At 38.1% G+C, this 15,209-nt stretch overlaps 2 protein-coding genes across 2 annotated transcripts in view; both read right to left on the bottom strand.

The window, feature by feature from the left end:
• Positions 1 to 696: 696 nt before the first annotated feature.
• LOC127368234 (interferon-induced protein 44-like) lies at positions 697 to 4,067 on the bottom strand. The gene is made up of 8 exons (XM_051408825.1): positions 3,985 to 4,067; positions 3,518 to 3,541; positions 3,409 to 3,442; positions 3,050 to 3,245; positions 2,300 to 2,458; positions 2,004 to 2,175; positions 1,719 to 1,819; positions 697 to 1,069 (listed from the first exon to the last, which is right to left on the bottom strand). Exons 2-8 carry the CDS (start codon positions 3,537 to 3,539, stop codon positions 902 to 904), a joined length of 852 nt encoding a protein of 283 aa, XP_051264785.1. The 5' UTR covers positions 3,540 to 3,541; positions 3,985 to 4,067; the 3' UTR covers positions 697 to 901.
• A 1,150-nt stretch (positions 4,068 to 5,217) lies between these two features.
• The window catches only part of LOC127367965 (interferon-induced protein 44-like), a 16,093-nt gene continuing 6,101 nt past the window's right edge, over positions 5,218 to 15,209 (bottom strand). Inside the window, exons 5-7 of the mRNA XM_051408288.1 lie at positions 13,302 to 13,350; positions 6,114 to 6,214; positions 5,218 to 5,529 (exon numbers count right to left, since the gene is read on the bottom strand). Coding sequence (XP_051264248.1) covers positions 5,365 to 5,529; positions 6,114 to 6,214; positions 13,302 to 13,350 — 315 coding nt within the window. The 3' untranslated portion in view covers positions 5,218 to 5,364. The remainder of the gene's footprint in view (positions 5,530 to 6,113; positions 6,215 to 13,301; positions 13,351 to 15,209) is intronic.

Below are 15,209 nucleotides of genomic sequence, written 5' to 3'. Positions count from 1 at the left end.
TATTAGCATATTCAAGGATTCTTCCAGGCCTGTTTTGACTTTCACTATGATCAAATAAGTGACTTAAAATCACGTCTCCAGTCTTAGTTCCTCATTCTAATCAGAGCACTTTTTCTTGTTCTCAGGCTCAAAAATCTTTCAGAAAACCTCAGACAGCCTCAGTGAGACATAGTTTTTATTTTGCTTCATGTTTGGTCTGTAACATTTAGGAGGATCTATTGGCAGAAATTGATAATATATATCACGTAATAAATAATATTCATAAGTATGTTTTCATTAGTGTATAATAACCTGAAAATAAGAATCATTATGGTTTACTACTGGCTGTAGATGGACATTTTCAGCAGCCACTGAATAATAAATAAGAACCTTTCAAAATGTTTGCTAGTGATTCAAAGATCTGTTTGCTGTGTATCCTATTGTAACTCTCGCATTGATTGAACCGAGGCGACTGGTGCTCTCATATCTCTCATAATAATTCCATTTCATAGAGATTTAATCAATTCTTATAATTCAGGACTCAGAGTGTGAGTCAGTGTGTTGTCAGCACATAGTTGGTAGTTTGGTGTCCAGACACACACTTGTATGAGGGGTTAGATTTCAGAGAGGGTTTGTGATTTTATATTTTCAAAAAAACAACAACAACTTATTAAGGAACAGCTTCGACACAGGCATTTTATTCCTAATGCAATACAGATTCACTGGACTGATTTTAATAACTTTAATGTACTTGGAGTGAACAATGTGCACCTGTATTATCTTGGAAAATAAGATTTTCCCAGTCAACCACAATCTACAAACAATCCCATTTATCACTGCAACCAGTTCTCATATTGAGGTCGCATTATAGTTTTTATTCACCATTAAATTCAGCTGTTCTTCAAGCACGTCTATCAGAACATTATGCATTGTTACGATTCAGGAAGTCTTCTCCGGTGCTGATGATGTGTCTCAGGGCGCTCAGGATCAGTGAGTCAGCGTCACTGTTTAAGTTGATTTCTTCATGGTAGTTTTTCACAGCGAAGATGTTGTCCATCGGAATTCCACTGTTTGCACTGAACTCCTTCATCTATGTTTAAAAATCACAACATCTCAGTTAAAAAAATAGTCAAATCAATCAATATATACTGAAAATGTTTTGATAGTATTACATATGTAAGATTCTTTTTATCACGTCTTACTGCCAATGTGTGAACGGGTTGTAACATAACTTGAATAATGAGACCTTCCCAACGTTCTCTGCTGCCTGTGGACTGATTAATATGTGTTTCTATGTAGGGATGAGGGTTGGATATTCCCAGATAATCCAAAGGATGTGACGTTTATGCTCTCAAGTGCCTTCATCTCAGCTTCCCTACAGTGTCAACAGTGTGCACCTTTTACCTTTTTGAATTCTTGCAACATTCTTTGATTCTGGGGTTACCTTGGCTAACTTAATGCAACCCGCATATAGACTGGCTCAGAGGAAGTATTAAGAGTTGGGGAAAAAGAAAATGTTATTGTAAATGTGCTAGTAATTTATTTCCCAGCATTTCCCATCGGCTAAAAGTGATGCCTTAGTCTCAGACTGTGTGCGGAGTGTGAGCAACAGGACGCTGACTGCAGTTAATTTTACATCACTAGTGTCACTATTAATGGTTTTCTGAAAGTTACTTATTGAACCTTTATATCTATTTCCCTCTCTGTGCAAACTCAAGTAATGGTTAATAATAATATACCTTTTCATGTAGCTTTATGCTCCTGTAGACATTCTTTATATCTTTTTTGATTTCAGGACAGACCTTGTCAATTTTGGTGAGAATGGCCACTTGAGGGATTCCTGCCAGAAGAACAAAAAACTTTAATGTGAACTCATTACATTTGGCATTTATCCAAACTGACCACAACAGCTGTTCTCTCTGAGGATGGAAACTAATAAATAAACCTATAGCAGAGGTTTAATTTAGGTGTAATATCACTTTAAGATGTTGAAAAGAAGAAAACATGGTGATTTCTTCTCTCACCCAGTTCTTTGGCCTCTTTTCTGATGTCCAGCATTACCTCCAGAACTTGGGGCTTCATCAGAGATACTGTGTTGGCATCAATAACAGACACCAGAACATGGACTTTGTCGTTGACAGTTGGGGAAGCGTTGTAGTATTGATCGTCCTTCGATATCTTACATTCAGGATTGAACTGAAAAACAAAGTAAAATCTAGTCAACTTTTGACTTTACCAAGATTAATATACAGGAAATTACATTACTGCTTTTCTTTAAACTAAATAATGTCAGAGTTTTGAAAAGTGCAGTAATTTTTACCATGTAATCGTCTTTCACACCTCCCTTCATCAACTGCGTGACATCTTTCACGTGGATTTTTCTGTTTCTGGGGGTGCCGTTTTTTAGACCAATCATTTCATTGAGGACTAAAGGGTAAAAGACGTCTGGACTTCCTTTTTGGATCTTGTAGGTTGTGTACTGTGAACACATGGAGGAAAATGCAGTTATTACACTAATTCTGTACGATTCAACTTATATGTTCCTGCTGTTGCTTCTGCTCAGAGGTACATTAACTTCAATCCAGAAATCCAGAAGAAGCTTGCCGCAGGAGCTATGAGTGAGAATGCACAGGTGTATCCTTTGTGAAGGAGGTTCTTCAGATTGTGCCCAACGTTGTTTACTTGTGTATTTCGTCCATAGAAATAATGCAAAAAAATGTGTTTCTCTGCTTTAAATCTCTTCTAACCTGCCTCTAACGGACTGACTTCTGGTGGTCTGCGCGCAGTATTTTAGTTTGAAAATTGACCAGATTCACCCTGTTGTTCCTTCCTGCCAGTGCGATCTGCTCTGTGCGAGTGGGTTGCAGCTTCTGTCAAAGATAAACCAGTGGGGTATTCTACGGAGAGCGGAGCGGAGAGACACTTCTGGTAGCTGTGGCTGTGCCCGGTGAAATTTGGGGTTGAGGATTAGAACCATTAACACTTACTTACAGCTTTGCTACATTTTCAAGAACAAAAATCTAGATGACTTCCTACTGACTATATTACCACAATTAAATATTCTGCATACCTTTTTGGTGAAACAGCCATGATGTGCGTTTTCGGCTGCAGCCAGTATGCACATTTTCCCTTCTAGGACACTTCTAACAGAGTTGATGAAACTGGACTTTCCAGTTCCAACTAGCCCATGAAGAAGAATCCGGAGCTGCAGGCCTTCAATATGAGGTTTGTAGTCCTGAACAGACTGCAGTACCCTCTGTCTTTCTCTGAAAACATTACAACATAATAATAATAATAATAATAATAATAATAGTAACAACAACAACAACAACAACAACACACAAGGGCTGTAATTGGGATGTTCATAAAAGAGGAAAATATATTCTGTGCTTTTTCAGTTTTCTGTGAAATATGTTTAAAAATACTCACCCCCAGTTTATTTCCCTCCACGGTTTATTAAGAACTGAAGTACAAGACAAGTGTTAAAGAAATAAAGTTGACATTATTGTACAACAAGTGAATAAAAGGTAAATCTTACGTTTGGAGTTCTCTTTTCCCATTGCTGCAAAATGAAAGCAATAATCAGAGCTCATATTTAAAGAAATAATGTTGACGTTATTGTACGACATTTGAATAAAAGTGAATCAGTTTTTAAGTGATCTTACGTGATGGTGGCAGAGAAGGTTTTTATGTATAAAGAAATAATTTTGCCTTAATGTAATAATGTTTTTGCATTACATTGCAAGTTAAAAATAATAACTAAGTGTTTTTATCCCTGATTCAATATCTTGTAGCAACAGAACAGTTAAACTGTTAAAACAGTATTAACAGTAAAATAAACACATCAGCTGACCAGCGTTTATAGAGTACACTTAAAATATATATATTTTAGTCATAAAAAAAGTTTAATAATCCTATTTTCTGGTAGTTACTAATTTCACTGATCACAGTTTCAGAAGCATCAGCAAAATCAACCATAAAGCTAAAGTAACAGAAACATCTTACCTTTGATGTGCTGAGACAAAGAGCCTTAAGCTGAATGATGTGACATTGCAGTGAAAAATGCGGTTTATATCCAGACCCCCCACTCCTGGTTTTACTTTCACTTTCACATAAGTCCCCCAAGTTCCTGAAAACCACAGAACAAACTTCCACTTCCAACAGGCCAGTTCTCTCATTGAAAACTCAAACGTCATCATTACTGCAGACTGTATGATAGTTGGAACACATTTCCTCTCAGCGCAGGGTTCTTTCTGCCACTAGAGGGCCGCTCACATAAACAAATAACAAGATTTAAGTTTAATGACGTATGATTTCACCACCATTGCCCAATTAAAAAAAAAAACAACAATGAATAAAGCAGTTAAAAAAAGTAGTTAGCATAATATTAACTATAATAGTTAGCATATTCAAGGTTTCTTCCAATCCAATTTTGACTTTTACTTTGATCAAATATTTGACTTAAGATCACATCTTCAGTCTCAGTTCCTCAGTCTCATCAGATCACAGAGAACCCTTTCTTCTTCTCAGGCTCAAAAGTCTTTAATTAAACCTCAGACAGCCTCAGTGAGACAGTTTTTATTCTCCTTTATGTGTGTCATGTTTATTGTGAAAGACAGCAGCACTAATCTTAAAGGTCTGTAACATTTAGAAGGATCTATTGGCAGGAATTGATGATGTTCAATATTCTAATCATATAATATTCACAAGTATGTTTTCATTAGTGCATAATCACCTGAATATAAGAATCATTATGGTTTACTACTGGCTGTAGATGGACATTTTCAGCAGCCACTGAATAATAAATAAATAAGAGCCTTTCAATCTCTGAATTTAAAATGTTTGCTAGTGAATCAAAGATCTGTTTGCTGTGTATCGTATTGTAACTCTCACATTGATTGAACCGAGACTACTGGTGCTCTCATATTGATTCCATTTGATTGATTAAGAACATGAAAAGCTCTATTTTTATAATTCAGGACTCAGAGTGAGTCAGTGTGTTGTCAGCACATGGTTGGTAGTTTGGTGTCCAGACACACACTTGTATATTTATATTAGAAGTAACAAAAATGAATTGATAAAAATAACAAAAATATTTCAGAGAGGGTTTGTGATTTTATACTTTGTGTAAAAAACAGCAACAACAACCCATTAAGGAACAGCTTCGACACAGGTATTTTATTCACTGGACTGATTTTAATAACTTTAATGTACTTGGAGTGAGCAATGTACACCTGTATTATCTTGGGAAATATGATTTTCCCAGTCAACCACAATCTACAAACAATCCCATCTATCACTGCAACCAGTTCTCATATTGATGTCACATTATAGTTTTTATTCACCATTAAATTCAGCTGTTCTTCAAACATGTCTATCAGAACATTATGCATCGTTAGGATTCAGGAAGTCTTCTCCGGTGTTGATGTGTCTCAGGGCGCTCAGGATCAGTGAGTCAGCGTCACTGTTTAAGTCGATTTCTTCATGGTAGTTCTTCACAGCGAAGATGGAGTTTATCGGAATTCCACTGTTTGCACTGAACTCCTTCATCTATGTTTAAAAATCACAAAATCTCAGTTCAGGAATTGTAGTTAAATCAATAAATATATACTAATAAAGATTCTTTTTTATCACTTTTTACTGCCAATGTGTGAACGGGTTGTAACATAACTTAAATAATGAGACCTTCCCAACGTTCTCTGCTGCCTGTGGACTGATTAATATGTGTTTCTATGTAGGGATGAGGGTTGGATATTCCCCGATAATCCAAAGGATGTGACGTTTATGCTCCCAAGTGCCTTCATCTCGGCTTCCCTACAGTGTCAACAGTGTGCACCTTTTACATTTTTGAATTCTTGAATTGAATTCTAACTTAACGCAACCCGCATATAGACTGGCTCACGGGAAGGATTAAGAGTTGGGGAAAAAGAAAACGTTATTCTAAATGTGCTTGTAATTTATTTCCCAGCGTTTCCCATCGGCTAAAAGTGACGCTTTAGCCTTGGACTAAACTGACTGCAGTTAATTTAACATCACCGGTGTCACTATTAATGGTTTTCTGAAAGTTACTTATTGAACCTTTATATCTATTTCCCTCTCTGTGCAAACTCAAGTAATGATTAATAATAATATACCTTTTCATGTAGCATTATGCTCTTGTAGACATTCTTTATATCTTTTTGGATTTCAGGACAGGCCTCGTCAATTTTGGTGAGAATGGCCACTTGGGGGATTGCTGCCAGAAGAACAAAAACCTTTAACGTGAACTCATTACATTTGACATTTATCCAAACTGACCACAACAGCTGTTCTCTCTGAGGATGGAAACTAATAAATAAACTTACAGCAGAGGTTTCATTTGGGTGTAATTTCACTTTAAGATGTTGAAAAGAAGAAAACATGGTGATTACTGCTCTCACCCAGTTCACTGGCCTCATCTCTGATGTCCCGCATTGCATCCAGAACTTTGGGCTTCATCAGAGATACTGTGTTGGCATCAATAACAGACACGAGAACATGGACCTTGCCGTTGACAGTTGGGGATGTCAACGGCATTCCTTCAAAATCTTACATTCAAACATACATGATTACATAATGTCTTTTGTTTGTAAGAGTTAGGCTTGTGAGTAGCCACGTAAAAAATCAAACTGCCATCTCTTTTGAAATTAGAATTTTGAAATAAATGATCCATCCAAATACTGAGGGTTTTTGCATTTGTGTGTGAGCACAAAAAACTAAGAGAGGTGTGAAGATAAGGCTACTTCCCTATCCCACACTTAATTTACATCTACATCTATGCAGAGGGGCTTCAGGTGAAAGTGTCAGTCACAGTGAGACCTGAGGTGAGGCCAGGATGTGGGAATGCTTAACAAGCTGACATTGGATCAGATCAGTAGATCTATAGTTTAGGTTTTAGTTTTCACAATTAATTTAACTAAGTTTTGTTGCAATTGGTTGTGTCTCCTAATTACAGAAAGGCGAATAACCATTTAATAGAGAGATAAACACACTTAAACAGTCAGCCTCCTTTAGAAATGCATTTACTTCAATAAAGGTGCTAGTAACATGTATCATGTAACATGTAAATGACATCTTAAAAAAAGCTATCCAGTCACTTTTCCTATAACAGAAGTCTTACTGGGTAGCACAGAGTACGTACAAATTCATTCAAAATAAGATTTTAATCTAAAATCTGAATATATGGTGGACATTAAAAAAGGGTATTTAAACAAAATACTACTGTATCTCTGTATTTAAGTTTTTATTATGGGCACAACAATTCTATTTGAGTCAAAACATGCAACACCTCAGTGGACCAAATGAAACAGTGATGAAAAACATTTTTTTAAAACCAGTACTTGAACAAATTATTTAAGCTTAAGTACTTCTATAAATGCATTTAGTGATTTTCTTCATCTTCTTCATCAAAATATGTTAGTACTATTCATTCGTTCATTCATTCATTCATTCATCTTCATCCGCTTAACGGTGATTGGGTCGCAGGGATAGCAAGTCCAGCAGAGGACCCCAAACTTCCCTTTCCCTGGCCACATCGGCCAACTCTGACGGGGGATCCCGAGGCGTTCCCAGGCCAGTGTTGAGATATAATCTCTCCAATTGGTCCTCGGTCTGCCCCGTGGCCTCCTCCCAGCTGAACATGTCAGGAACACCTCCCACGGGAGGCGCCCTGGAGGCATCCTCACCAGATGCCGGAACCATCTCAGCTGGCTCCTGTCTACGCAAAGAAGAAGCGGCTCTACTCCGAGTCCCTCGTGGATGTCCGAGCTTCTCACCCTATCCCTAAGGGAGACGCCGGCCCCCCATCTGAGGAAACCCATTTCGGCCAGTTGTACCCGCGATCTCGTTCTTTCGGTCATGACCCATCTCTCATGACCATAGGTGAGGGTAGGAACAAAGATCGACCGGTAGATCGAGAGCTTCGCCTTTCGGCTCAACTCTCTTTTGGTGACAACTGTTCAATAAAGGGACCGCAATACTGCCCCTGCTGCCCCAATTCTCCGGCCAATCTCCTGCTCCATTCTACCCTCACTCGTGAACAAAATCCCAAGGTACTTGAACTCCTTCACTTGGGGTAAGGACTCACTCCCTACCCAGAGTAGAATTTACTATGTTTAATGTTATTTATTTCCTGCAGTTTGTTCTCTTATTGAGCTATTTTGACAGTATAGAGCACAGAAAGAACCAGACTGGTAGCCAACCTCTCTGAACAGAGGGCAGGCTCTGGATAGCTCAACTGAGTAAGACTTGGTCTGGAGTCAGTCTCCTTCACTCTCTGCTTCATTCTGTCTAATTCCTACTACAGGTAGAGTTAATTAGTCTGACATACAAAGCCACCGACAGAAAGCTCTGCTGCTCCAAAGAGGCATGTTATACACTATCCTGTTTTTAAATAATTTAGTTACATTTTAAGTAAGTTTACCCAACTCCAACTTTTTTTGTGGTATACTCAATTACTTATTTATGGTGTTATGCCACTACTAAGTAGATGTTTCTTGATGTGGAATTTTGTGTAACTAGTGTAGTATGCCGTTTTCAACAAAAGTTTATTTTATGGTTTGAGCTCCACTCTTTACAGTTTCAGTATCTTCCCCAACACTCCGGAGAAGATGCGTCACCAAAGGCCAGCAGTGTGTAGCACTTGTTCAACCCAGGACAGGAGAATACCAATGTCTCAGTCAGTCTAAATTAGATATAACATCTTGCCTTTGACAATTTTTTCAATACAACTAAATTGCAATTTATTTATATAGTGTCAAATTCTACCAGAGGTTATCTCAAAGAGCAGAACTACACTGTACTCCTTATGGCATTTACAGAGAGAACAATTCCCACCATGAGCTAGCAACTAAGTGAACTAACTAATAAGTTAACAACCCTGAAGCCCAATGTGAAAGGGCTTAACAACTGTCGTCAGCTACCCAGACACCCTGTCCCAAGCTGCAGACCAACAAGGAGCAAAAGAGATATGCCGCGTTCGTTTTGTCTTGTAATCGCGACTTGCAGCTCGAGAGCGACGTCACTTCCATGTTGGAAAACGAGTAACCGTGGGTTTTTGCGTTCTGTTTGGCGTTCTGTTTGGCACACAACACTATGAGCTTGGTTGCAATAGGCAGTTTGAACGTTTTGTAACGTTTATAGTGATTATCTGGTTTACGGTGCACCCACCGCGGATTTCACATGTTAATTACATATTACACGATTATATTTCACAGTTTGATATCTGAATACTCCATTCTGATTAACGTTGACGTTAACGTTAGGCTACTGCTCTGCTTTCTGCTCAAGACTCGGCATTGTTGTCATAGCAACATGGAGCGTCTCTAGCCAATTTCAGCTGCACAAGCTACAAAATAACTAATTGGGCGGTATTTAACACATAATAAGACTGTAGCGACATGCCTATAGGTAACAGTATACAGTGCTATGTGTACGACTTCTTCATTTGGTTACAACAAAGACAAAAGTGCTTAAAATAGTAGAAAACCACAATGTTTACTATGTGCGATGCTCGGAGTAGCCATCTTGGTAACTGAACTCGGGGTCCTCTGAGCTCAGACTTCAAGAGTCGTTTTATACGTCCTCGGGAGCTTTCTATTTGCAACTTCCGGTTCATAACTCAGGAAACCGACTCGGAGATCGAGGCGGGTGGACAAAACAAACTCACCAATAGTATGGAACAGATTCACACCCCTCACCCACACCAAGTCACTCACTTCTAAAAGGCAGCTAACCTGAAGACAACCTTACAAGATAGAATCTGTTAAGCACCTGGGTGCTGGTCACTTCACTACTTCAGTGTAGAGCTGATGGTTTAGGTCCACATCATAAACTCAAGACAATTTACAAATTACTTCCTAAAAACCTGTGTGTAAATGTAATTAAGTCATAGATAGTACATAGATAATAAAGAATTGACATGGTTACATGTATTCTGTGTTAACTAGGTTAGGGCTATAGTTTGACATTGTGATAAATATACTTTGATTTATATATTTGATTATTCTAAGATCAGTGCCACTCTGATATTTGTTGGCTAAATACAGATTAAAAAAAAAGGAAAAAAACCAACACAAATCAAAACCATGATTGTTCTGTGTGCTTATAACTGTGGACAGAGCCAGGTTTCCCCCGTTTCTAATATAACCCTCAGCAAATAAAGTCATGGGAAATTTAAATAATTTGTATCATACTTGATATAATGTAATTTGTAAATAAATAGAATTAATGTAGTCAGTTTCATTATCTGTTTATCAGGTTATGGGGTAATTGCTACCAAAAACACTGAGCCAGGAGAATTCCTGCTTAAGTATGTTGGAAGACACTTCAGATTCAGAAGGAGAGGATCTATTTAAAGAGTGACTCAGATGTAGATGCAGAATTTTGTAACACAGACAAACTGACAGACTAAATTGTCTGTGATTCTGATGTTCATGTCTGTGCGTATGTGACCAACAAATACAGGATGAACAGAAAAGCCCAGGGATTTCATTGTTTCACTAAGGGATGAGGAATTATTGTAAATATGCTTTGCAAACTGGCATAAATTCCTTTTTAAGCATATTTTTGAAACCAGAAATGTGTGCACTCAGACAGTTGTAAGATGAGACAGTGAGAAACTCTCAGTTTAGCCTTAGACTAAATAGGTGTCGTTCTGTACCATTCTATACAGTCCCAGTGTGGACCAACTTTATGTTTTTAGAATGCGAGGTTCCAAACAAAAGTCAAGGCCACTCCTCATTTACTCAATAATTACTACTTATTGATAGTAAGTAAAGAAGTTGTTGTACATGAATTATGATCTTAATGTGTGTCAGTACACTCAGACAGTTGAGTTTAGGACTGTGTGTGTGGGCTTTGTAGCACTTTAAATACACTTTTTCTCAATGTAATTCTGCATTATTTTGGTACTGTTTTCTAATTGTGGCTTTAGGAACATGTGTTATGAATATTATATATATTGAACGCAGAGTTAAGCTGAATTCAAAACACTACAGAAATGTAATAAAACGACAACTAAACAGGTTAAGATGAAGAAGAAGAAAAGAAGATATGTACTTAAAAGACAATTTCCCCAATAGGGGATTGGGGAAATTGTCTTCACTCTTTCTTACACACACACACACACACACACACACACACACACACACACACACACACACACTGTGGATGTGGACATGTGTTACCGGCACCAGACCTAGGGGAAATCTGGACCAGCAACAAGGGTTACACAGGCTAGGGAGCACTGTCTAGCCAATATATAAACTGTGGATTGATAGAGAGATGACGAAAGTTAGTGTCTTGCTCATGCCAGAGCTTGTTAATTTCTGAGCTGCGCATTTGCAAAGCTTGTAGCTACAGTCTCCCTAATGGATCCACAGCAGTGCTAGAGCACCACCTGCTGGTGTAACAGTGTACTACCTTGATGTAAAGACTGAAGTGTTAGAATGTCTGTTTAAACAAAAACTTAACATATGGTGTTTTCCAACCCATTACACATGCAACAGGGAGAGAGAGATGGTGGAGTGATGGGCTGCCACGTTAGCAGTGCCCCATGAGCAGTTTCTTGGGGTTAGGTTGCCTTGCTCAAGGGCACCTCAGCAGTGCACAGGAGGTGAAACTGGCACCTCTCCAGCTACTAGTCCACACTCCATATTGTGGTTTGTGGGACTTGAAACGGCGACCCTCCGGTTCCCAAGCCAAATCCCTACACACGGAGCTACTGTCTTCCCTTAAGTGCCGTTCCATACCATTCAACAGATTGTTCATTCTATACAGTCAAAGTGTGGACCAACTTTCTATTTTAGATTGTGAGGTTCCAAACAAAAGTCAACATATAAAGCTCTATTCATAGATCTGTACCATTTTTTGATGGTTCTGAGATGAGCTGCCAATAGCTCATTACCATTTCAATGCCCATTTAAAGCATTAACATACCAGTTAGACTTTACAGCTTAAGCTACATTTCAGTTGACAATACTGATTCAATTCAACTGATTTTTATTTAGTTCCAAATCATAACAGAAGTTATCTCAGGGCATTTCAAATAGAGCAGGTTTAGACCATACTCATTATAAAATGAAGGAGGAAATAAAGACTTCTAAAGTGGCCCATACTGAGTATCAGTGTGACCATAATGTAGCCTGTGTGCCTTTCACTGTATGCAAACTCTCAGTTCCTCATCCGGCACCATTTGACAACCCTCTAATATGCCTTCTATATTCACCCATAAATGTACAACTTCATGTGCCACAGATAGTAAATATTAGGGAAAAACAAATGACAGTTCAATACAGGTAAGGAATCCAGTCCAACCAAAACCATCTGGACTATAATAAGGTAAATGAAGCTACACATTTATAACTTTAATATACTTGGAGTGAGCACTGCACCTGTATTATCTTGGAAAATACTTAAGACTTTCCCAGTCGACTAGTAGTCGTTACATAAAACCAACAGTTGACTAATCGTTGCAGATTTATATTTATTCATATATTTATTCATGCAAGATATGCGATTAACATTAAGACAGAAATACATGTGAGACATGACAAGGCAACAACAATGACAGCAACTGGGGTGACAGCCAAAAATAAATAAACAGGTCAGGACAGCTGGGTTAGCCCAGCATTAATTAAATATATAATTGAACAGGAGACTGACCATTTGGTTAATTTATGTTAACACCGTGTAACATCACAGTCTGGTTGTTCAAAGCACGGAATAAATAACTTCCAACTTCACTAAAACAAACACTGGCAGACTGATCAATTAGACTACGCACCGGGTAGGGTAACTGGTGGGGAACCCACAAAAAACTAGTAAAGTTGTACATCACAAAATTCAGATAATGTTCTTCATGCACATATATCTGAACATCAAGCATTGTTAAGATTGAGGAAGTCTTCTCCGATGTCGATGTTTCTCAGTTTGCTCAGGTCAACGACGCTCTTCTTCCTCGGAGTTCTTCAAATGGAAGATCTGTTTAAAAATCACAAGATCTCAGTTCAGAAATTACAGTCAAAATCAAATACTGAAAATGTTCGACAGTATAGGTAAAGTACAGTAAAGTTTCTATATGTAAGATTCTGAAGCATTTTACATTATTCTTATGTATTAATCACTTTTTATTGTGAACGGGTTGTAGCATAACTTCAAATCTTGCTCTGCTGCCTGCGGACTGATTTATATGTGTCTCTATGTAGGGATGGAAACTAATATAATGAACCTACAGCAGAGATTTCAATTAGAGTCTAATTTCACTTTAAGATGTTGAAAAGAAACATGGTGATTACTGCTCTCACCCAGTTCATTGGCCGCTTCCCTGATGTCCCACATTGCCTCCAGAACTTCCTGTTTCAGAGACAATGTGTTGGCATCAATAACACACGAGAACATGCACTTTGTCGTTGGCAGTTGGGTTTGCGTTGGAGCATCGATCATCCTTTGATAACTTACATTCAGGACTGAACTGAAAACAAAGTCACATCTAGTCAAAGGATGACTTTACTTTTCTTTAAACTAAATAATGTCAGAGTTTAAAAAGTTCAGTAAGTTTTTACCTTGTGACCTCCCTCCACCCGACTGATTTTTTTCAGGTTGTTTTTTTTGCCACCATTTACTCTTGTCCTTATTACCTTGTGAGTTTTGTGCTGTTGAGAAAAAAACACTATTACGCTCATTCTGTCGGATTCAACTTGCATAAGTTTCCTGCTGTGACACAACAACATGTATTCAAAGTACAGAAAACTTGAGCGATGAGTGAGATTAAACAGGTGTGACTGTTAGACTTTTTGGTATATAGGACGTGGAAAACAGAAAGGGTTTGCCGATTGGGGCACAAACACACTTTCTGCTGTGATTACCTGAGACCTCGCCCAGTTTGAGTTAAGTTCTGGCTCAGTGTTAAGTGTTTAATATCTGAGTCTTGGGTGTATTCTTGCTTCGTCGCCTGTATAGATGTCACCATGACACAAGATCTATCGTGCTAGCGCTGGTTTTAAGCGCTGTCCAACAGATCTTACAAATGGACAGACTTTTGTCTAACTTTCCTTCTCATAGAATCCAAATGTCTTCCAGACTTTTGATTTTAGATTTGATGATGCTCTGTAAATCATGTTGGCGAGACCAAGTCTGAACCCATCGTGACATCACCCATCAGTTTGTGGAGAACCACTTTGAACCGTTGCCATTATAGCTTGTCACAGCCAGTGGACGTGGCGTACTTTGAGTCGGGCTCCTCTCATTGGCTTCAAAGTTTCAACTCATCCGTAGCAGGAATCAATGGCGGCTCACCTGCTCACACAGGATCTGGTATTCCAGATAAACCGTAAAATTTGTTTGTGAACAGAAGTGAGGAGAGAAATAGTCAACGCAGTAAAAGAATCTGGATCCATATCTGATCAGCACTGCCTAGTTTGACAGTTTGATCTGAGTTTGGTGCGTTGAGCTGATCTGCGAAACATATTACAAAAATACATTACAAAAATAATCATGGCCACTTTTTGAGAATAAATATTGACATACCTGCAATTAAGAAGTACCTTGGCCACATGCACTGATATTAAGGAATGCAGTGCTAGCAACAACATTACTTTATAAAAGGCTTTAATTACAGAAATTATATATTATTACAATAGTGCACCAATTTAAATTTGAACGTTTTTTCCCTTGATAACAAACATTTCCCAATCTTGGGCAGGTTTTGAATCATGCATGGACTGCCATGTTGTGGCTGTTCGGCTGTGACACAGATTACAGTCATCTAAATAAAGAAAAATAACAATAAAAGAAAGAAAGAAACAAAAAAAAACAAGCTCAGTTTGTCTGTTAATTCTCACTACATAAAAAAGTCCCCACTTGTACTGTATAGAATGACAGGAGTCCACTGTTGGCTGGTACATAATGACACAAGTTCCCACTTAGATAGCATAGAACAACATTCACACTCCAGCATGGATGAATAAGAGAAACAAAAAAATCAATAATATTTTTTGTGAAAAAATGTCAGTAAATTGTCTCTTGCAACATAATATTTTAATGTTATTTGTAACAAAACAATAAGGTTCAACAGATTTGGATTTCCTAACGAGTTTGCAGCATCAGATTTGATTAAAATGAAGGGCTATCCAGAGGGCAGGGCAGTAATAAGTAGTAGTTTGAAGTAATCTAAAAGAAAAAAAACCCCGGATAAAATCAGGAATTAAATTAGC

Source organism: Dicentrarchus labrax, unplaced genomic scaffold (assembly GCF_905237075.1).
Source record: "Dicentrarchus labrax unplaced genomic scaffold, dlabrax2021, whole genome shotgun sequence".
In the NCBI taxonomy this organism is placed as follows: Eukaryota; Metazoa; Chordata; class Actinopteri; family Moronidae; genus Dicentrarchus; species Dicentrarchus labrax.
The sequence above is the reverse complement of the archived record's forward strand: the minus strand, read 5'-3'. Positions and strand labels throughout refer to the sequence as shown.